Source organism: Panthera pardus, unplaced genomic scaffold, assembly GCF_024362965.1.
Source record: "Panthera pardus isolate Hobbes unplaced genomic scaffold, ASM2436296v1 HiC_scaffold_27, whole genome shotgun sequence".
NCBI lineage: Eukaryota > Metazoa > Chordata > Mammalia > Carnivora > Felidae > Panthera > Panthera pardus.
The window spans coordinates 39095398-39118742 of record NW_026526843.1 but is presented as its reverse complement, the minus strand read 5'-3'; the positions used below and the strand labels follow the sequence as shown (position 1 = coordinate 39118742).

The 23345-nt window shown below is 39.4% G+C and overlaps 1 protein-coding gene across 1 annotated transcript in view; it reads right to left on the bottom strand.

Moving 5' to 3' along the window:
• LOC109253654 (collagen alpha-6(IV) chain) overlaps positions 1–23345 on the bottom strand; it is a 249875-nt gene that overhangs the window by 154192 nt on the left and 72338 nt on the right. The window contains exon 2 of the mRNA XM_053891342.1: positions 2653–2736. Coding sequence (XP_053747317.1) covers positions 2653–2736 — 84 coding nt within the window. The remainder of the gene's footprint in view (positions 1–2652; positions 2737–23345) is intronic.

Below are 23345 nucleotides of genomic sequence, written 5' to 3'. Positions count from 1 at the left end.
CTGGATCTGCTTCTCAGTTCCCTGGTTGTGGGGTCTGACCAACCACCTCCTATATCCCCTATAACCTGCCAGGAAATGCCCTTTTGTGTCAAACTTCAAATCTCATCAGTTTCACCTGGGCCATTTTTATTTATTATACCTTCGCAGAGGTAAAGTAAGTCAATAAGAATCACCCATGATGAAAGTAGGTAGAGGACATATCCAAGATATTTGCAGAAGAAATACAAAATTTGTTCAATGAGTATGTCAAATAACACTTAACATCACATGCAGTCTGGGAATTGGGATGATTTTACCCATATCAGCAAAAATATCAAGTATTGGCAAGGGTATAGAAACGTGGGAGCTCTTGTACAATGCTGATGGGAGTGTAAATTGAAATGTTTTACAGGGTAAGTGAGCATTAGCTTTGAAAATTAAAAATATCTATTATCTTGTATCTGGAAATTCTGATCCTTAGTATCTATGCTAGACATAAGCACAAGATCTGTTCAAGGATTTCCACTGTATCACTGCCATTTTTTTTTAATGGCAAACATTTGGGAAAAAACCTAAATGTTCACCAAAAGGGGAATGAATGGCTGGGTTAAACTAAGGGATAGGGAAAAAGATCTTAAGAACATATCAAATGGCAGGGTTCCTGGGTGGCTCTGTCGGTTAAGTGGTTGACTCTTGATTTCAGCTTAGGTCATGATCTCACAGTTCGTTAGTTCGAGCCCTGTGTCAGGCTCCATGCTGACAGCATGGAACCTTCTTGGGATTCTTTCTCCCTCTCTCTATGCCCCTTTCACACACGCGCTCTATTTCTCTCTCAAAATAAATAAAATAAACCTTAAAAAATGTGTTTTTCTAAAAATAAAACATATTAAAGGGCTAAAAAATCCAAAAACTAAACAAGGCACAGAATATATACTTAGGATGGGGTTTTGGGAAAAAAAATACAGAAAATGAAACTAGTTTTATTCATATTTCTACATATCTCTGTGTACAGGGAAAGACCAGGAAGACAATAGAGGGACTAGAGTCTCAAAGGAGACTTCTGCTTTGCCTATATCGCTTGCATGCTGCTTGAGAACGTATTCATATACTTATTATAGAATTATCTGTTTTCTGAAGTGTATCCTGATTGTAGATCAGAGGCAAAGGCACGGGCTCTGGTGACTACGGTGAACATGACTTCTCTGGAAGGCACCAGTGGGTAAAAGTAAATAGGCAAGAAATCAAAGGACCCAAGTAATAGTATGAATCTGTCATCAATTTGCTGTGTGACCCCAGGAAGTCATTTTCCTTCTCAGACTCTGCTTCCTCTGTACAATCGGTGGATAAGATGAGAAGCTCACTAAGATACTTTCTCTTTCTGATATTTTAGGATTCTCTAAGTCAGTGCCTTTAACGTATAATGGGTCTGGTCCCTTTTGATGAGAAGACAGCTTTTTCTCTTCCTTCAAATTCTGGCATAGTTTGATATTTCACTTTACTCTAAATGGAAGATAATGAAAGAGAAGGTGGAGTGGTCACTCTGTTCCCTGTTTGGCTATGTTTTGAGGGTTTGGTTGACCTATTTATGCTACCTCTCTTTGACAGCGGAAGCTCTTAGGCTTGAGTGTGATGAGATTACAGACGCAATGCAGTAAGTCAGAAGATATGAATTCTAAACGGTGGCCATAAATCCCAGAAGCATAGATTCTATTTTATTTTTTCAAGATTGAACCCCCTCAAATGCTTTTTTTATGAGTCACGCTAAAGATGTAGGTTTGTTCTGTGAGAAGTAGAGGTACAAATTATCTGGAGTAATGCTTCCCGTATGCATATACAGGGACTGATGGAAATGCTGTGCAAATGCACTGTGTTCACTGCAATCTGCACTGTTTGAACTGTGCATTGCTAATAAGGAACAAGACACTGAATACATCACATCATGCTTCTAAACAAATCCTAAGTTTTAATGTAATATCAACAAATCATTCTTTGTGTGCAATAGTCATCCATATTTTTGGCTACGCTGTAAACCCTTGATTTTTGATGAGTCATATCCATAGTCTGTAGATAACAATTGGACCACTTGTTTCCCAGAGAGAAGAACCAAGTTGATACAAATGAGCTATGAGGAGTGCCTGGGTGGCTCAGTGGGTTGAGTGTCTGACTCTTGATTTCGGCTCAGGTCATGATCTCACAGTTATGAGATCATGAGATCAATCCCCGTGTTGGGCTCCATGCTGAGCGTGGAGCCTGCTTGAGATTCTCTCCCTCTCTCCCTCTGCCTCTCTCTCCCACTTGCACTCTCTCTCTCTAAAATAAAAAATGATACAAAAGATTTTTAATGAGCTATGAAAATTTATGTATATCTACAAACATAATCTGGTTCTTCACCACCAAATTGGCTTTTGGAAGTACTCCAGATGAAACCTTGAGGAAACCTTGGCATTAAGTCAATGAAGGAAACCTCCTCCTGGTCCCTCAGGGACTTTGACCAATCTAGTTCTGCCTCTCAGTTGGCTAGCAAAGCTCCTTCCAGCTGGTCCTTATCACTTTTCTTGTTTGATGAAGTCATAAGAGTAAATTCTAAGCAGCCTAATTCTAAAGAAAACACACACACTTCAGGTCACAACTCCTCTGAGTATGTGTCTTTCAGCAATGGAAGAAGCAACTTACTCTCGCTCCTTTCTCAGGAAAGCATTTACAGCCTCCACTGCAGTCTTGGCCTCCACATGGCTTTCCATAGGACTTCTTCTCTCCCTATTTAAAAAAAAAAAAAAGAGAGAGAGAAAAGTTAGTAAACTATGTGAACCAAGAAGCAATGTAGCCCCAGGGAACCTAACCCTTAGCCACACTCCTCCTAACCAAGTAAATTTAGAGTGGCTTAATCGTCTCATTTGATGGTAATGTTGAGTCATAGTGGACTTGTGTATTTGTGTTCAGTGAGAAAGCAGTAGCTGTAGCAGAGAACTGGAGAGAAATTCAAGGGCTAGAAATGTAATGATAGGTAAAAATGGCCACCCTGTACTCTGCTCTTGGAATTTTTCTCCTCAGGCTCTATTTGCAACACATCATTCAGACCTTACATTAACAGTCCTGTGCCCAGTGAGATCCAAATTCCTCAGTTGGTACCATACAGTATACCCCAAAGTGTTCAATTTCCTTCTTTCTTATCTGCCTTACTATGATGATGATTATTATTACTAGCTGAATTTCTGCAAAGCCTCTGCATGACCTGACATGTACTGACCCTGTCTAACCTCACCTTTTCACTCTTTCCCTGGCTCACTCTTCTTCAATCACACTGGTATTCGTTCTATAAAAGCTTAAGCCTGTTCCTGCCTCAGGGCCTTTGCCCTTGCTGTTACTTCTGCCTGGAATGCTCTTCTAGATGTTTTTTATTGCTGGCCTCTTTTCATCATCCAGGTCTTAGTTCAATTGTCTATTCTCAGAGAGACTTTTCCTGACTACTCAACCTAAGGCAGCCCCATTACTTCCATCATATTACTATGCTATCCTTTCAGCATTAAACATCCCCTCTCCCCCGACTAGAATGTAAGCTGCATTTAAGTAATAGCCTTATCTATATTGTCTGATATTATATCCCCAGTGTCTACAAGAGTGGATGGCACATAAGAAGTTTTGATGACCATATGAATGGATCTGGGATTTGAACCCATATCTGACTAACTCAAAAATCTTGACCTTAACCTTTATGTCTTAGAGTTTTCTAAGTCCTCTGTCTACCAGAGCCTCAATGCAAGGGCTCAAAAATGAGAAAAGTGCCATTCTGACCCTATCCACCTTGGGAAAAAAGAGCAAAACATAAATTCTAACTATTATCTATAACAAGAACTTTATCTCTAGGATGGATTTAGTATCATCCAACTTTTTTGTTTAATGTTGGCTGGTTTTTTTTTTTTTCAAAAGAGAAGGGCATATTTATGAGCCAGTCTCATACTTAATCATTCTTGCCTCTTTGTACTGTGAGTATTTTCCTAATCCCCAGGGAGCACTGTGAATTTCGCAGATGGTCTCTTATCTCTTTAGACATTCCCACAACACTTTATCACCACAACACCTCGGTAATAAGGTAGTGATGGCAGAGCTATGACAAAATATTGTTATTTTAGATTCCAAACACCTTCTTGATATGAGATATTTTATCTCTCTTATATGCCTTTGACATGGTAAGTGCTATTGTACACTTTCCAGTTTGCCCTCCATTTTATGGTATATAGGACAGGCAAGTATTCATAAGGGTGAGATCAAGAGGTGCTGTGGGAGGAGGAAGCAGGGGGCTGGCATAGGATAGAGAATAGAGAGACAGACCAGCTCTGAATTTAACCTTCACCCATGCTGTCACCTTTGCCTAATGTTGAGTACTATATTTCTTGGGATAGTGGATAATTTGCATTTGCTTCTACATATACTTCTGTATTTTACAAGCAGTCTTCAATGAGCACATATAATTAGGAAGAAGAAAAGCAATTATATTACTAAATGATAAAAGTCATCCTCTTTAAGGGAGAGGACTCAACAGGCATTGCCAAAGTTGAAGTAGTATCCATTTGGAGCTGTGGCCTACTTCCAAACAATGCCTTTTTGGTGTCCCATAAAATTTGCCTATCATGGACCAAAACTTTCAAGATTACTAGCATAGAGCAAGGAGGCCTGAAGCAACAGAGCTGGAGAATATAGAGGATAAAATCCTATTAACAGGCACTGAATAAAAATGTAAGTAACAGAAGCTAAGGTTTCTTGGGAACTTGGCAGAACAAGGAGGCAAAGACATCCAGCTAACAGACAGGAAGCCATCACTGCCCTCTGTCACTGAGGAAAGTAACTAGAGAAGACCCACTGGCCACAAGGCAATTTCCTGTAATTCTGGCCCTGGCAGATCCCCCAGGAGTCTTCAATTACAGTCAGGGGGAGGAATGAAAGAAGTTGTTTCCAGGGAACATGACAAGTCCAGGCTCTGAGGAAGTTTCTTCCCTATCCTGGCTTGTCTGGGGATACTCCAACTCCTTCTCAACCAGATCACATCACTAGTGTCATTCCCATCCTGGAATTCTCTCTGGATTCCTCTCAAAACCCAACCCCTCCCTACATCCGCAGAAAATTAGAACTGGAAAGGCCCTGAGAGATCATCTGGTACAGCCATTCTTAATTCTATCAGACTGGCACACCATTTTTTTAATTGTGAATGTATATTATTCTTTCTTGGCATCTTGAAAAAAAATTCATAGGAATAAGTTATAATAAAGATGTAAGCAATACTTTAAAAAGCACATATTATGCCATAATTGTATTGCAAAGCAAAAACAAAAGCCATTTATAATGAAACAATATATATTCCAATATGTAAATGCTCATACATCACTATATTAGAAGATGGAATGAAGTTGTCAGAGGCTAGCAACTCAGTGTAGAATCACTATGAATGGGACAGCCTGCTGAAGCAGAATGACACTGGGATGTAGTATTGGTGACTCAAGTACGATGAATAGTGTTGCTATTACTATGGTAATTCTCTGAAATGGTGAATAACTCCTGGTAAAGTTCTGGGGGAAAAAAGTTCAATATTTCCTTTATTTACTGTGAAGGTTTTTTTAATCTAAAAATTTTTTTTATGTTTATATATTTTTGAGAGAGGGAGAGACAGAGACAGAGCATAAGTAGGGGAGGGGCAGAGAGAGAGGGAGACACAGAATCCAAAACGGGCTCCAGGCCCTGAGCTGTCAGCACAGAGCCTGATGTGGGGCTTGAACCCACAATCCGTGAGATCATGATCTGAGCCGAAGTCAGACACTTAATCTACTGAGCCACCCAGATGCCCCTATTTACTGTGTAGTTTTAATCAGTAATAATAAAACCAGGAAACAACTCATGGCCATATGTAGCATGTGGTTATGTTCTAGGCTCAGAAAATTATAAACAGTTTTCACTTCCCTGAATGTCCAGAAGTCTTCTAAATGGAGGGAAAGATACAAGACAATTCTTTGTAGTGTGTAGAACACCTATCATTCCTGGCTCCTAAAAGGGCCACACCCCCTAATCATTTTAACAATGAAAAGTGCCCTCACAATTTCCAAAATACCTCCTAGGGGTAGGGTATTTCTGCTAAGAACTATAGTCTAAGCCACACCACTCATTTTACAGATAAGAACTCTGAAGGAAATAACTTTGGTCCATGTCACACTGTTAGCAATTGTTATCCTAATTCCATATTCTTCCCACTATTTAAAACCCCTCAAGGCCAAGTTCAGGTTCCATTTCTTCCATGAGTACTCCAGCTCAGTAAAAAGACACAGCAGGCCCTGAGTATTCTGCCTATTGAACAAGTGTCACATGTTGCTGTGGGACAGCCCTTGCAATGTTTCTTAGGTTGCATGATTGAGAGTCTTGTTTCCTCAACCAAACAATAATGTTGATAAGAGAAAGATCAACATATTTTACCTCTTTGTATATTCCCACAGTATTAGAAGGGCATCCTAGGATCTAGTCATTACCTGAGGCAGTATACCTTAGTTAAGTGTATAAGCTCTGGAGTCAATCTGTATAGGCTTAAATCCCAGCCTAGATGGGATTGACCTTAGACAAGTGACCTAAAGTATGAAATGGAAATGGCAACAATATCTACTGTATAGGGGTTGGCTGGAGGATTCAAGAAGATAAAGCACGAAAAGCACAGTGCCTGGCTCACAGTAAGCACTTTGTGTCAGCTATTAATATTACATTAATATTAGCTGGGCCACACTGTTTGGCATTCCTGTAACACTCCGGCTGCTCTCTGGAGCTGAGGGTCAAGTGATATGCAATGATATGTCCATGCCAGTTTATCTATGGCTGATATCCACTCAGCTTGGTGAGGACATATTTGGATTGTTGATGTCTGTATATAATTGATTGTTAAATATTTTAAGATCACCAGTATCTATCTATCACCAGTATCACATCTATCTGTTTGCTGATGCTGGTTCCTTTGTCTAAAATGCTTTCCTTATCCTTTTTCCCCATTCATCACAAACCAAACTTCTACACATTCTTCAAAACCCAGCCCAAACATCATCTTCTTGGTGAAGACCCCACCCCACCACCACCATCACCAATTTTTGCCTTTCAGTGATTTCAGGCAGAAGTTTTTACTCGCTCCTCTTTGCTATATTTGACGCAACACATTTGGTTCTGCCATCAGACTGGAAACAGAACTCTGTTTTATTCTTCTCTTTAGCCCTTGCAGAAGCAGGTACTTGGTAAGGGGCTGTGAAATAATTGATCTCACAACAATGGAGTTACAAGTGTTAGACTGGCTCTGTGTGGTATTCTCCCTCTCCCTTTGGTTTCCTGAAATAGACATTTACATCACAGTGTCCCTTCCAGAAGTCAGTACGTTTTTCCAGGCATCACCAGTGCTTTCTGTCAGGAGTGGTGGCAGGGATGACAATGACACAAAAGGTAGCCAGGAAGCAAGAGATGTGATGTGAGAATATAAGAGCAGCTTAGTTTAGCTGGAGTGGCTGAATGGTTGGCCAAAGTGATTTACTCTTGTGAGAAGTTCCTCCAGAAGCGTAGGTCACAGGAAGCTGGCTGTGCAACACTTTATCTTGACCATTCATTCAACAAATGTTTATTAAGCATCTACCATGTGCTAGGTACTGCACTAAGCATGGCAGCTAGAGGCTGTATCACACAGCCACAGGTGAAACCAAATCCCCGCTGTCATGGTGTTTGCAATCCAGAGGGGAAGACAAACAGTAAACAAATAAATGCTACATCCATATTTGTCTGATCATATGTGTCACAGAAGAAAATAAAGGTAGGGCAAGAAGGACATGAAATGTTGTAGTCAGCTTGTTACTGTATATAGGAAAGTCAGGGAAGGCTTTGCTCATAAGGTAACTTCTGAGCAGAGAACAGTGTTTCTTCAAGCATAGTCCTTGGGCCAGTGTCATTAGCCCTGGACACTTATTAGAAATGTGAATTATTGCCCCCTTCCAGACCTAATCAATCATAAACTTCAGAGTGGGACCCAGAAATCTGTGTTTTAACAAGCACTTCGGGTGTTTCTACTGCATGGTAAAGTCTGAGAATCTCTGCTATAGAAAATGAGGGAGAGAGCTAGGTAGTAATCTTGGGTAAGAGTGTTCCAGGCAAAGGGAAGAGCAAGAGCAAAGGCAATAGATGAGAGAACATGCTTGATGTTTGGCTGAGCAGCAAGGAGGCCAGAGTGCTGGAATGGAATAAAGGGAATAGAAATGATGAGGAAGTCAGAGATGTAGCAGGAGCCAGATCATCAAAGATTTTAGAGACCACTCTAAGAACTTTGCCTTTGGAAACAAACGAGCAAAGAAAAAAGAGAGAGAGACAAACCATGAAACATACTCTTAACTCTAGAGAACAAACTGATAGGACAGGGGGGATGGGAGAAATAGGTGATGAGGATTCAGGAGTGTTCTTGTCGTGATGAGCACCTGGTGATGTATGGAAGTGCTGAATTACTCTATTGTACACCTGAAACTAATATAACACTATGTTAATCAACTGGAATTTATTTATTTTTTGCTTATATTTATTTTTTTAATTGCTGGGACAAAGATGGAATTTTATTTTATTTCTTTAAAATTAGTTATTTATTTATTTTGAGGGGCATCTAGGTGCCTCAGTTGGTTGAATGCACGACTTCAGCTCAGGTCATAGGCTCTATGCTGACAGCTTGGAGCCTGCTTGGGATTCTGTGTCTCCCACTCTATCTGCCCCTCCCTTGCTTGTGCTCGACAGAGAGAGAGAGAGAGAAAGAGACAGAGAGACAGAGATATAGAGAGAGACAGAGAGACAGAGACAGACACACACACACAGAATATGACAGAGAGGGCAGAGAGGGGAGAGAGAGAATCCCAAGCAGGCTCTGCGCTGTCAGCATGGAGCCCGATGCCAGGCTTGAACTTACGAACTGTGAGATCATGACCTGAGCCAAAGTCAAGAGTCAGATGCTTAACAAACTGAACCACCCAGGTGCCCCAGCTAACTGAAATTTAAATAAAAACTTTTTTAAAAGAATGGTTTTGAGCACAGGAGTGACATCTCCTGTTGGAGGAGGTGGCCTTCATGGGCATCAAGAATTTTGGTTTTGAGATATCTATTAGACATCTAAATGGAGAAATCAGCTAGCTAGCTGGCTATGGAATCTGGAGTCCCAGGGAGCATGGCTAACTTAGACATGTACATATGGTACTTTAGTCAGTAACAACTCCACTATTTTGTAGTAAAAAACCCCAAATCTCAGTGGTTTAATGCAACTGAGGTTTATTTTTTGTTCATGTCATGATTCAATGAGGGATAGGCAGGTCTCTTTAGTGGTTTCTTTCCAAACGTGATTTGAATTTCCAAGATGCTTATGTCCAGCAACTCTACTACCTCAGATGCTAATAGTTTCTCCCCACTGTGCTCATATTCCCCATTGAAAGAACTAGACAGAGTGGATGACCTAACAGCATGGAAATTAGGAGAGAACAGGGATTATTTGGTGAGCACCATTTCTGTCACTACTGGTATGTATATACAAGACTAGATGATAGTACCAAGGGAGCAAATGTAGAGAAAGAATGACAAACTGTAGTACAGGGCCCACTTGAGGTTAGTGGTCATGAACTTAAAGGAACATCAGCTATCAACACCATGATGTTTTCTTTAGCCTTGTTCAGCCAGGTGGGTACAGATGCACATTGGCAGAAGAATCAGATATAATCAAAGTTGGTTTCTGCTAGGGGAGCGTGATAAAGGAAAAGAACGGCAAGGTATTCAAAGGTATATGGTAAAGATATGTGGTTAAAAGGATCTAGACTTCCTAAGGAGGGAAGTGAGTACAGGCAGGCGGTGGGTAACAGGCAGTGAAGAAGGTAGTAGAATCAATGGATGATTGATGCTGATGAAGTTGAAGCAATGTGTGGATTTTATAATTGTGACCAGATTTTGGAAGATAGAAGAGGTGGTGTTGTAAAGAGGCTGGGGCCTGTTAATACTCTACATAGTGCAAACTCAGATGCACCTTGGAATATAATAAATACTCCCTGAAGTAGCTCAGTAAATGGTTGAAATGGTTGCTCAATCCTGGGTTCATACAACATAACAGAACTCTTCTCTTTTGATGACTTCAGGTTTCTTCAAAACACCTTTCACACCAAATCTCATTTGATTTCCTACCACAAGTCTGAAATGGGTATTTTGGATGTACAGATATGTGTAGAAACATAAACCCATATACAATATTACAATGATTTCTTAAAATTTTTAATGTTTTTAAAAAATTTTTTATTTATTTTTGAGAGAGAGAGGGACAGAGCACGAGCAGGGCAGGAGAGACGGAGACACAGAATCTGAAACAGGCTCCAGGCTCTGAGCTGTCAGCATAGAGCCTGATACAGGCCTCGAACCCACAAACATGAAATCATGACCTGAGCTGAAATCGGACGTTTAACCGATTGAGCCACCAGATGCCCCTGAATTTTAAAAATTTTTTAAAAATTTACTTTTGAGAGAGAGAAAGAGACAAACAGAGAGAGAATCAGAGTGTGAGGGGGAGGGTCAGAAAGAGGGAGACACAGAATCTGAAGCAGGCTCCATGCTCCAAGCTGCCAGCACAGAGCATGACGTGGGGCTCCAACCCACGAACTGTGAGATCATGAACTGAGGTGACGTTGGACACTTAACCGACTGAGCCATGCAAGTGCCCTACAATGATTTCTTTTTATCTACAACTACCCTCCTAGACAGTAAGTTCTCCTGAGATTGAAGACTGGTTTATTCACCATAAGGCAAATCAATTTAAACCAACCCTTTAAGCCTCAATTTCGTCAATTCTAAAACAAGGGTAATATTTTACTTCATAGGATTTCATGAAGTTAGAGATAATGCCCCTAACGAAATGCTTGCCAGATATAGTATGCTCAATATATGTTAGCTGGTATTATTTATAGTTACAGTATCTAGTACTGTGCCTGCTGTACCTAACAGGTGTCCACTCAATGACTGATTTGCATTTTCTTTTTTTTTTTTTACTTTTAAGTGTATTTATTTTGAGAGAGAGAGACAGAGAGAGAGAGAGAGAGAGAGAGAGAGAGAGAGAGAGGAGCAGAGGGGGGAGAGAGAGAATCCCAAGCAGGCTCTGCACTGTTGCACAAAGCCCGATGTGGGGCTCGAGCTCATGCACCATGAGATCATGACCTGAGCCGAAACCAAGAGTCGGATGCTTAACTGACTGAGCCACCCAGGCGCCCCTGTTTTCCATTTTCAAGATGAAGAAATGACAACTTAGCTGTTAATGACTTCCTCAGTATTGGAAGTTCAGTGTCAGGGTTGGCATAAGAACCCAGGTATCCTCACTCTCTGCCTCTTGTTTTTTTCCATCAGACCCACTGCCACTAGTTCCAAGAATTACCCTGAAATTGAGGAGTCAGGGAAAGAAAAATAAGGGTCAAGAGAGGTGCCCTTTTTCTTCTTTTGCATTTTTTACCAACATTAGTTTACTGATCTTACAATATTACTTGTACCATTTCTACACTTTCTAAACAACCTTCATATATGATTCTCATAGATACTTTTGAAACATACAAAAGAAGAATTTTTATATGTCCATTTTTCAGATTAAAAAAATAAAACAAAACAAACCTAAATCTCAGAGAGTTGGTGTCACTTGCTAGTTAAATTACAAAGTGAAGACTCAAGGCCAGGGCTTCATATCTCAGTGCACAGCTAAACTCCTAAAAGGGGAAAAGTGATATAAGATGCTGAGGTGCCATTTTATCAGTTGTGGGTCATCTCAGGGCCCAGAAACCCAGCGAGGCCTCTTTGGCTGGATCAGACTTATTCCTGGGGCCACATTCATGATCGCGGCTAGTATTCATCCACCAAACCAGACCCCTTAAGCACCTGCCTAGGTTTCTGAACTTTATGCTAATAATACAGAAAGTCTGGCTTTACTTTGAGCAATTTTAAAACACAACCTGTTCATTGAAATCTAAACATATACACACACTAAACCAAGCTGAATCTTTTTTTAAGCTTATTTATTTAGTTTACACAGAGAGAGAGCATGGGGGAGGGGCAGAGAGAAAGGGAGAGAAAGCGAATCTGAAGCAGGCTCCACATTGACAGCACAGAGTCCAGTGTGGGGTTCGAACTCATGAACCATGAGATCATGACCTGAGCTGGAATTGAGAGTCAGATACTCAACCGACTGAGCCACCCAGGTGCCCCTAAACCAACCTGAATCTTGTCCCATGTTTAATGTGCATTTGCCTTTTAAGAACAACTCCCTCTGACTTTATGAATGAAAGGCTCTGGGGAAAGAAGGAAGTGATCTGTGGGAGCTGGCTCCCTATCAGGTGGAACTTGTCACCCACACTTTAAGGATGAAGCTGACACCAGACATTACTGAGTAGTTCAGGAAGGCAGTTCCCTCCAACATGTGTCTGTGTTCACACACATTCACAAACACAACTGATGGGGACGGGGTTGGGGTAGGGGTAGGGAGGAAAATGGCCATGCTGGATTTCACTTGAAAAACCGGAGCCAGCCAGAATGAACCAGGGCCTGAGGGGATGCACTGCTCAGTTAGACTTTCAAATGAATTTGCCAAGCAAACGCTTAACACACAAATAGACAAACTAAATGTTGCCCATAATGTTCTTAAAATAGATGCCTCCCTTTCCCTTGCCAGTAACTACTGACTGAGTGGCTATGAAAGAACAGCATTTCCTAGGGCCAGTCACTGGGAGCAGGTGAGGCATCTTTGAGCATTAAGGCTGGAAAGGGCCTAAGGACACAAGGCTCCACAGTTCACACATAGTTAGGGTGACCAGATTTAGCAAATAAAAATGCAGGATGCGGAGTTAAATTTGAATTTCAGAAAAAAAAGGAAAAACTTTTTATTATAAGTGTGTCCTAAATTAGCATAAATGTGTTCCATGCAATATTTGGGACACACTTATACTAAAAACCTGTTTGTTGTTTATTGGGAAATTTAAATATAACTGTGCATCCTCTATTTTATTGGGAAATACTATGAGTGCCACATGATATCACACACTTGTGCAACAAGTTTGGTTGTGAGGTGTGTTGAAGTAATTGTTAGTACAAACTCTGCAAGTTACTTTTCAGAAAATTGAGATGGTATTCAAGTTTCTGTAATCAAGTCACTCTTACTTCCATTCTAATATCCAAAGCAGGAAGGAAAGTAGAATTATAACTAACATTGTGCCAGGCACTATGCTAGGTGTTGGGGATATGATGATAAAAACATTGAATACAACTTGTATAGGAATCGTCCTTAGAGCTTTATTCATAATAACCCCAAGGTGGAAATAGTTCCATCAATGGGTGAATGAATAAACAAATTGTGGTATACTGTTCAAGAATTTAAAAATGAACAAACTATTGATTCGTGTAACTGCATGGATGAATCTTACAGACATTATAGAAGCCAGACACATAAAAACACATTTGGTATGAATCTACTTATACAAAGCTCTAGAACAGGCAAAGGGAGTACATGATCATAGAAGCCATTATAGTGGTTATCTCTGCAGGGGTGGGAAGGTGATGTTGACTGGTAGGTAAAAGGGTACTTTCTGGGATGGCAGACATGTTCTATATTTTGTTTGGAGTGATGTTTATGAGTGTACACATTTGTCAAAACTCATGAAAATACACATTTATGATCAGTACATTTCATTTGTGTAAGCTACAACCCTGTTAAAAAATAGAGTCCCTGCCATCACGGAGCTTACATTCTCATATGGGATACAGATAAATACTTAAACAAATATTTAAAGAATAATAATTGTGAAAAGTGTGACAGAGAGAAACAGGGTGCTATGAAAATTTACGATGTTTAAGTCATTAAGACATAAGCATTATTTTTTCATTTAACAAAGACTTACTGAGTGCCTACTCTGTGCTAGCTACTGGATTATACCCTGGGAGTATAACATTAAATAAAACAGACTTGCTTCTTTGCTGTATATCCTTGTAGAGGAGACAGACATTGGGAGAGTAAATGATAATCTTTTAATTATAATTGTGCTATATGATACAAAGGACACCAACAGAAGGATATGAGGACATATAACAGGGGCACTTGGCCTCCATGGTGTGATCAGTGAAGGTTTATCTAAGAAAGTTTAGTTCAACTGAGGTCTGAAGAATGAAGTGGCATAAACTAAGTCAAGGGATGGGAGTGAGCAGAGGATCTTCCAGGCAGAGAAAACAATATAGGCACATGCCCTGTGGTGAAAGAAAGCATGGCACATAGGAGGAACTTAAAGAAAGCCACAGTGACTGAAACAAGAAAGTAAAGGGGAGAGTAACATGAGATGATACTGTACAGGCAGGGAAATACCTGCTCATGCAGAGTCTTGTAGGACATGTTAGATGCAGAGTCTTGTAGGACATGTTAGGTACAGAGTCTTGTAGGACATGTTGGGAAGGTTGATTTTTATCCTCAGAGCAACAAGAAGTCACTGAGTAATTTTAAATAGGGAATAACTTGATCAGATTGATATTTTAGAAAAAAATGTTCTAGTGGCAGTAAGGATAATGGACAGGAGGGGGTGGTAGTGAGGTGGGAAACCAATTAAGAGACTGTTGCAATGAGAGAAGTTGGTGGTCTGAACAAGGGTTATGGAGGTTGGATGCGGAGAAGTGAATGGATCTAAGGCACAGTTAAATAGAGGGGGCATGGCCAACAAGGGACAAGACTAGAACCAAGGCTATCTTACATCTAATCCACTGATTTGAGAACAACCGTCAATGCACATCTGCTGTGTATAAAGGCACTATGCTGGCCACTATGGAAAAAGACAAATATTTAGAAAACATTTATTTCACACAAGGAACTTAAAACCTAATGAGATAACTATAATCAAAAGAAGAAAGATAAAGTATCATTGGAAAAAGTAAAGAGATACCTTTCTATAATTGAGATGGTATGCTATGTTCTGTCTTCTCTCAAAAACCTTTGATTACTCCTTCTTACCTGTAAAGTTGCAAAGTTCAACATCTAAATATGACATTTAAGGGCCCTTCTAAATCAGGGTCAACCTACCATTGCAGACCCACCTATCAGCTCTAATATTCTACTCGTAGACATCTATTTATCAGAGATTCCATTTTCTTCGAATGCTTCTTGTATTCCATCCATTTCTCTGTGAATTCTAGTCACATGTTTTTCTTTTTTGTAACAATTTTATTGTGATATATTCATATATTATACATTCATACATCCTTTCTTAAATGTCACATTCTCTCTTTTCCAAAAATGGTACTATTTATGTTGAATTATGGTATTCACTGTCCACTCTAACAGTCTTCCCTTTTGACTACTTCAGATAAATTTGGATGATAGTTTTCTAATAAAAATATACAAGATTATTTTGAGTGGTTAGGCTGGCCTCAGTTTCCTCAGCTGTGCATGTATGGTGGGGCTGCATGTCCTTCTGCTTTTTGTGAGCCTACTCTTGCTATTAGTCTTGGTATACAGTGCCATGGACTTTAGTGGCTTAGCCCAGAGCCGTATCGCTCATTTATAATATGAGGTCTTTAGGAAAATCATTCCAAAAATTTGCAAACAAAATCCTTTGAGCTTTCTAGTTGGGAGCCTAAGTTAGGATGGAAGACTCGATAAACAGTCTAAGAGTTGAACCTATAGAAATGGGAAGGATTGGGCCTTCCAGGACAAAAGCTGCATTTTGCTGGAAATATCCTGACAGAATAACTCATCTGTTATTGAGTCCAAATGATTAAGGACACTGATATTTCTGTATTTTATACTAGGGAAAGAGAGTCTAACAAATGCCCAGCAGAGGTGGATGGTAAGCCCATGTGGAGTTCACCAGCTGTAGCAACTACAAGAAGGAGACAGAATGGAAGACAAATACAGGTTGTTTCCATAAAAATAATATTTATCTATTATTATCTACATCAGTGGGCCTTAGAGGCATAAGGCCTATGTCTCTAAGGACCACCAGTGTTTCTAAGGCCTACTGATGTAGATGAGGCTAAAGATGTTTTGCCTTGCTCAGAGATGAGGAAAGATGACATGGAGAGGAGGATCTGAACCAGGGAAATAGAATGGCTCATAGCAAATCCATCCCTTATGACTAGAAGAAAAATGAGAGGGAGACCCCCTCCCCCCAAATCCAGTAAAGAGTAGACCAGGATCTCTGTCTTCATTTGCCAAGAACAGCATGTTACTTTTACCTAATTTTATGGCTGCAATTTTAAGCTGTAAATCCTTTCAGAAGCTAATTTTAATTTTGCTTGCAGGGTGAACAAGACAAACCAACTTGTCACGTATGCCTGCATTTCTAAAATTAGGAGAAACAGCCCTAATCCCTTCTCATATGCAGAAAATAGAAACTAGTCAAGTAGTCTACTTGGTTGGTGGGAACAGACTTTAAAAAGAATCATGCTAAAATAAATACAGCACTATATATCACAAGTGAAGTTCAAACTCCAGTTCAAACTTTTTGGCCTTATACAAAGCCCATAAGCAAAGCAGTGGTCCAGTATTTTTGTCTCTGATTCTATGTTTCGTGGCTGTGAAACTCATCTACTTTTCCTTTTGTTTCTAGGCAAAGTGAAATGAAAAACTGATTTCAGATCTGTGGCAAGGCTTCAACTACATTTTTGGTAATTCCTTTGAAATATACAAACTAGCAAAGCTCACTGAAGAAGAAATAGATAATCTGAATAGTCCTACATTGACTTATAAAATTGAATTTGTAGTTAAAATCTCCTCAAAAAGAAAACTCCTAAGCCAGATACTCTTCCTGGTGATTTCTACCAAATATTTAAGGAATAAATAATACCAATCCTACCCAAACTCTTTCAGAAAATTGAAGGTGAGGGATTACCCACTAATACATTTTATGAGTCAAGCATTACCATTATAGAATAACATCTTTGAGGAGTATAGACAGAAAATTTCTTACAAAAATTTAGGAAAATTGAATACAACAATATATAAAAATTATGGTACATTATGACCAAGTGCAATTAACCCCAGTAATGTTAGGTTAGTTTAACATTCAAAAATCAATCAGTGTAATTCACTATCTCAGCAGACCAAAAAAGAAAAAGAAACGTATGATTATCACAATAGGAAAATGATTTGACAAAATTTGGCATCTATTCCTGATGAAAATTCAAAGCAAACTAGAAAAAAAAAAAACTTCTTCAATCAGCTAAAGAGTATCTTTGAAAAATCTTACAGGCAATATTATGTCTTATGGCTAAAGCCTGAATGCTTTCTCCACTAAGATTAGGAGCAGGGCAAAGATACCCACATTTACACTTATATTCAACATGGTACTGCAGGTTCTAACCAGTCTGGCAAAGAATGGTGAGGAAGGGGCCCCTGGGTGGCTCAGTAGGTTGAGCCTCTAACTCTTGATTTCGGCTCAGGTTATGGCAGTTATGAGATCGAGCCCATGTCACATTCCTCACTGACAGTGTGGCACCTGCTTGGGATTCTCTCTCTCTCTCTCTCTCTCTCTCTCTCTCTTTCAAAATAAATGAACTTTAAAAAAAAGAATGATGAGGAAAAGATGTCCAATGTGAAAGGAAGAAGTAAAACTGTCTTTTATTCACAGATGACAATGTAAAAAATAATATGACATCTACAAAAAAGCTACTGGAACTAATAAGTATAGTAATGTTTGATGATACAAGATCAATATACAAAATAAATTATACTTCTATATATTTACAACAATTGGAAATTGAAATTAAAAATATGATGATGATAGCATCAAATGTAGGAAACAGGTATAAATCTGACAAAACATATGCAAAACCTGTACACTGAAAACTTAATTGCTGAGAAAGTTAAAGAAGACCTAAAGAAATAGAAAGCTATTGTTGAAACCAATTTTGCCCCCATTGATCATCATACACGCAATATAATTTACAATGCATATGAAAATTCAAAGGACCTAGAATAGCCAAAATAATTTCGAAATGGAAAAACAAAGCTTTAAGACTTATAGGACTTGACCTGAAAGACTTATTATGACAATGTGTTATTCGTATAAAGATAGATGCATATATCAATGGAACAGAATAGAGAGCCCCCAAATAGGCCCATACAAATATGGTCAATTGATTTTCGACAAAGTTGCAAAGGCACCTCATCAGAGAAAGGATAGTCTTCAACAAATAATACTGGAACAATTGGACATCCATATGCAGAGAGAGAGAGGGAATGAACTTTGATTTATACCTCACACCATATACAAAAGATAATTGAAAATGGATTGTCAACCTAAATGTAAGCCTAAAACGTTAAAATTTTCACTAGAAAAATTAGTTGAAACCTTTTGTGCCCTTAGATTAGGCAAATATTTCTTAGATACAACACCAAAAACTTGATGAAGGAAAGAAAAAAATTGAGAAATTGGACTTGATCCAAATTAAAAACTTCTACTTTTTGAAAGATATTTTTAAAAGAATGTAAAGACAAGTCTGAGACTGGGAGAAAATATTTGTAAATCACATATCTCATAAGGGACTATTAAAACACACAATATCATGAATGAATACCAAAATAATAGTGTTAAGAAAGAGAAGCCGGTAAAAAAAGCATATATATTCTATATTTCCATTTACATAGCACTCTGAAAAATGAAATTTAATCTCCAGTGACAGAAAGCAGATTTGTCATTACCCAAGGATGGGGAGTGGTGAAGTGTGAGGGGAAAGAATACAAAAGGGCATAAGGAAACATTTGCTACTGAATGATATGTTCATTATCTTGATTGTGATGAAGGTTTCATGGTTGTATACATATGTCTAAATTGATCAAATTGTATAGTTTAAATATGTGCAAAGTACTGTATGTCAATTATACCTCAGCAAAGCTGTTACAAATACTAATAGGGTACTCAAGGATTTTATAGTCAATATGAACAGGCTTTCAATGGTCAAATGACTGGTGATTTTTTTTTTTTTTAAATTTTTTTTTTTTCAACGTTTTTTATTTATTTTTGGGACAGAGAGAGACAGAGCATGAACGGGGGAGGGGCAGAGAGAGAGGGAGACACAGAATCGGAAACAGGCTCCAGGCTCCGAGCCATCAGCCCAGAGCCTGACGCGGGGCTCGAACTCACGGACCGCGAGATCGTGACCTGGCTGAAGTCGGACGCTTAACCGACTGCGCCACCCAGGCGCCCCAAATGACTGGTGATTTGATAGTCAATAATGATAACTGCAAAAATAAAATTCTTAAAATATTTAAAACTCCATGAGTTTGTAACAGTAACTCTCCCTTTCCTATCCCACCTCCAACAAAAACCCTTCACTGGCCACCTTTGGAGGATGCTAGGGGAATAACTAATTACAGTAAAACCTTGGATTGCATGTAACTTGTTCTGCGAGTGTTGCGCAAAATGAGCAAACATTTCTAATAAATTTTAACTTGATAAATGAGCGCTGTCTTGCAATATGCGTAGTACATGATGCTGAACCTCACATGACCACAACTGAGCCAATCGTTCTTGAAATTCACTTTGATATATGAGCGCTTTGGATTACAAGCATGTTTCTGGAATGAATTATGCTTGCAAGCCAAGTTTTTACTGTATTTTAAAAATTGGCTTAAAAAAGGGAAGTGGTGGCAGACTCAAGCATTTATCCTACCTATCCCAAATGAATTCAGGATAACCATAAAAATCAATTAGGGGATGTTTCTCATGGAGGAAAAAGGACAGAATTAGAGAATCAACAGATTCTATGAAATAACAGATTGAGACAATGAATATTAACGGTTGCTAACAACACCACAAAAAGAGAAACAATCAGACATTGCAGATATTTTGCGTCTCATAATGAAAGCATAAAGCCACCTGAACAAATAGTCTTTGAGAGAGAGAAACGGAATTTGATCAAGTCTCTAGAGCTAACTACCAATACTTTACAATAATGTTACAGTAAATGTAGGGGAATGCCAACCAATAATCAAAACCATGGGAAAATCTTACAGCATAAATGATGCAGTTTTTTGTTTCAGAAAAAGATTTCAGGGAGAAAAAGACAAGAGTAAGGGGGTCACTATACATTAAAGTGATTTAAGAGACTTATCCAATTGCAATGTAGGGATTTTATTTAACTATTCAAATGTAAGAGAGCAAAACGATTTCTAAAACAATGAGGGGCACCTGGGTGGCTCAGTCAGTTGAGCTTCTGAGTCTTGATTTTGGCTTAGGTCATGATCTCAGGGATTGAGCCCCACCCCATGTCAGTTGGCAGGCTTCAGGCTGAGCGTGAAGCTTGCTTGGGATTCTCTCTCCTTCTGCCCTGCTCCCATGTTCATGCTCTGTCTCTTTCTCTCTCTCTCATAAAAATTAATAAAGAAAACAATGAGGAAACATGAACCCTGGTTGGATATTTAATAATTGTTAATTTTGGTTTTGGTGTTCTAATGGGATTTTGGATATGTTTGTAACTTATTTTGAAGACATACATAATGAAATATGAAATGAAATAATCTCTGGGGTTATTTTCAAAATAATTGAAAGTGGAGAGAAGTGGGGATAGATGAACTATGATTTTCTATAAACTGGTAAATTTGAAGCTGAGCAATTGGTACATGAGAGGAGTTTCACTGCACTATTCTATTCTGAAGTTTTCTATAAAACATCATTTTAGAAAAGGAATTCAGGTTTGAGTTGGTGAATGGGTGGATGAAGGTGAATGAGCAGATGTGGTAGGTGAAGGAGAAAGGAGTCAACAGGGAGTGACAGGGAGAATGGTAGTGCTATTTGCTGAGCTGGGGGAGCATAGACTAGGACCAATTTGTGTGCATGTGTGTGTGTGCGTGTGTGCGTGTGTGTGTGTGTGTGTGTGTGTGTGTAGAGAATGAAGTACTGAGTTTGAAGTACTGTGAATAGCCAGGGAGACATGTCTCAGCAGTTAGATATGTGTGGCCTTGGAGTTTGGAAGAGAGATTTGGGCTGAAGCATAGAATTGTGACTTGATGGCACTGTGCAGAGAGAGGAGAGATCCTGGTACAGAGGCCTGAGGAACACCCACATTTAAGATGTGAGCAGAGGAAGTGGGCCCAAAATTGTATGGGTACAAAGCAGAATGAGACAAAGACTCTGCCTTTGTGGAGCTCACACGTTAGCCAGGGAGAAACATTCAGATAAGTTCCGTAGGCCTGCTAGCAGCCCAAATACTGTGGAGAAGACAAATTTTTGAAAATATTCATAGGCTGCCTTGCTTGGTTCTCCAAGTATTCTATGGGCATTAACTAGTCTTCTCTCCCACAAGATTGTAGATGACTCCAGTGCAGGGAGTGACAGAAAAGCTTGTGTTTGGGGGAATAAATGGAATTCACGTTTTAAGGGCATAAGCCTTCTCTAAAATACCCAGGGTCAGACTTTTTGATGAATGGTTCATGCAAAATAGACACTGGTAAGGCTGAAAACTCAGGAGGCAGTCTTGGAAACCAGGAGGTATGAGGCTGGGGACAGGTTACTACCCCAGCTCATAGGTACATTATCTAATTTGGTCCAAATCAAGTTGTCAGAGAGACAAGTGGGCTTCCATGTGCCCAATTTTCACTCCACAGCTACATCAAGCAACTTCTCCATCCCTAGCCTGGGTACCAGAAATTAGGCCAAGATTAAGAAGGGGCCTTAGTAACTCTGAGGCTCCTCAGACCATTACCACGTTGTTGTCACACACCATGCACAAAGCCACGATTGAAGAAATGTTTACTGAATTAATAAATTCAATGAATAGATCAGGATAGTCTAAGAGGAGGAGAATCTATTTTTGCTTACTGTCAAAGTTTCTCTTTCAGAATTAAATAAGTTGTCCACTTACAAATAAAATCTGAGTATCATTAGTATCATTAGCAAGTGTAAAGAGCATCAGGAAATACACCTCAATGCTTTCCTTGTGGCTCTGTTTCCCACCTTGTCCTACTTCGGCAATGTGCTTTGTCATTTTTTGCCACATTGTACAAATCTCTATACAGAGATGTCTATATTCGCAGAACCTCATACTGTGCCTGGTATATTAGTAGGTGGTTGTCTTAGTCAGGGCTCTCTTGACTAATTCACAAACGGAACTAAGAGGATGTGTGTGTGTGCGTGTGTGTGCGTGTGTGTGTGCATGCTTATTTGGTTGATTGATTGATTGATTGATTGGAAATAGTGCACACAATGTGGGGGCTGGCAAGTCCAAAATCTGCAGGACAAGCTCAAGTCCAAAGGCAGTCTGGAGGCAGAATTTCTTCTTCCTCAGAGGACCTCAGTCTTTTTCTCTTAAGGCCTTCAACTGACTGGATGACGCCTACCCACACTGTAGAAGGTTATCTGCTTAACTCAAAGTCTACTGATTTAAATGTCAATCATATGTAAAAAAGTACTTTGGGGCATCTGGGTGGCTCAGTCAGTTAAGTGTCTGACTTCAGCTTAGGTCATGATCTCACAGTTCGTGGGTTCGGGCCCCATGGCAGGCTCTGTGCTGACAGCGTGGAGCTTGGAGCCTGCTTCTAGTTCTGTGTCTCCCTCTCTCCCTCTGCCCCTCCCCGGCTAATTGTGTCTCTGTCTCTCTTTCTCTCTCAAAAATAAATAAATATAAAAAAAATAAAAATATCTTCACAGCAACATCTAAACTGATATATGACCAAACATCTGGGCACCCAGAGCCTAGACAAGTTGACACATAAAATTAACCATCACAGTAGTTAACATCTGTTTAGAAAATGAACTACAGTCAAAAGCAGAATGCCTGCATTTACATACTGCTTCTGAATATCAAACACCAAATGCAGTGGACACACAAGCATTCAGGGAATACCAGGGCACTGGTTCATTTCTGACTAGAAAAAAGTTTTTCAATAAAGCCTGTGGAACATAAAATGGAAGTAATTAAGGTACAGATGGAATCTATTTCCAGATTCGTTCCAATCTTTTAATCATTTTTTAACTGATGAACCACTACATTATTCATCAATTAAGAGGCAATAAAATAACATGAGCTGGCATTCTTGGAACTGGTTTCTAGCCCGGCTTCATCATTAACTGGCTAAGTGACCTTGGGCAACTCATTTTACCTTTCTTGGCTTCTGCTTCCCCAACAGCAAAACAAGATCCCAGAGAGTCTTTAAACCAAATGTGGTATAACAAATTGAAGGCTTTCAAAAAATCTGGGTTCAAATCTTGGTTCCAACAGTTACTAGTTTTTCATGAGTTACTTTTGAGCACATTTCTGAAGCTGCAAGATGCGAATACAGATACTTACAACAGGGTTGTTACAAAGATCAAAAAAGACAAATTGGGTGCACTGTGCACAATAGATGT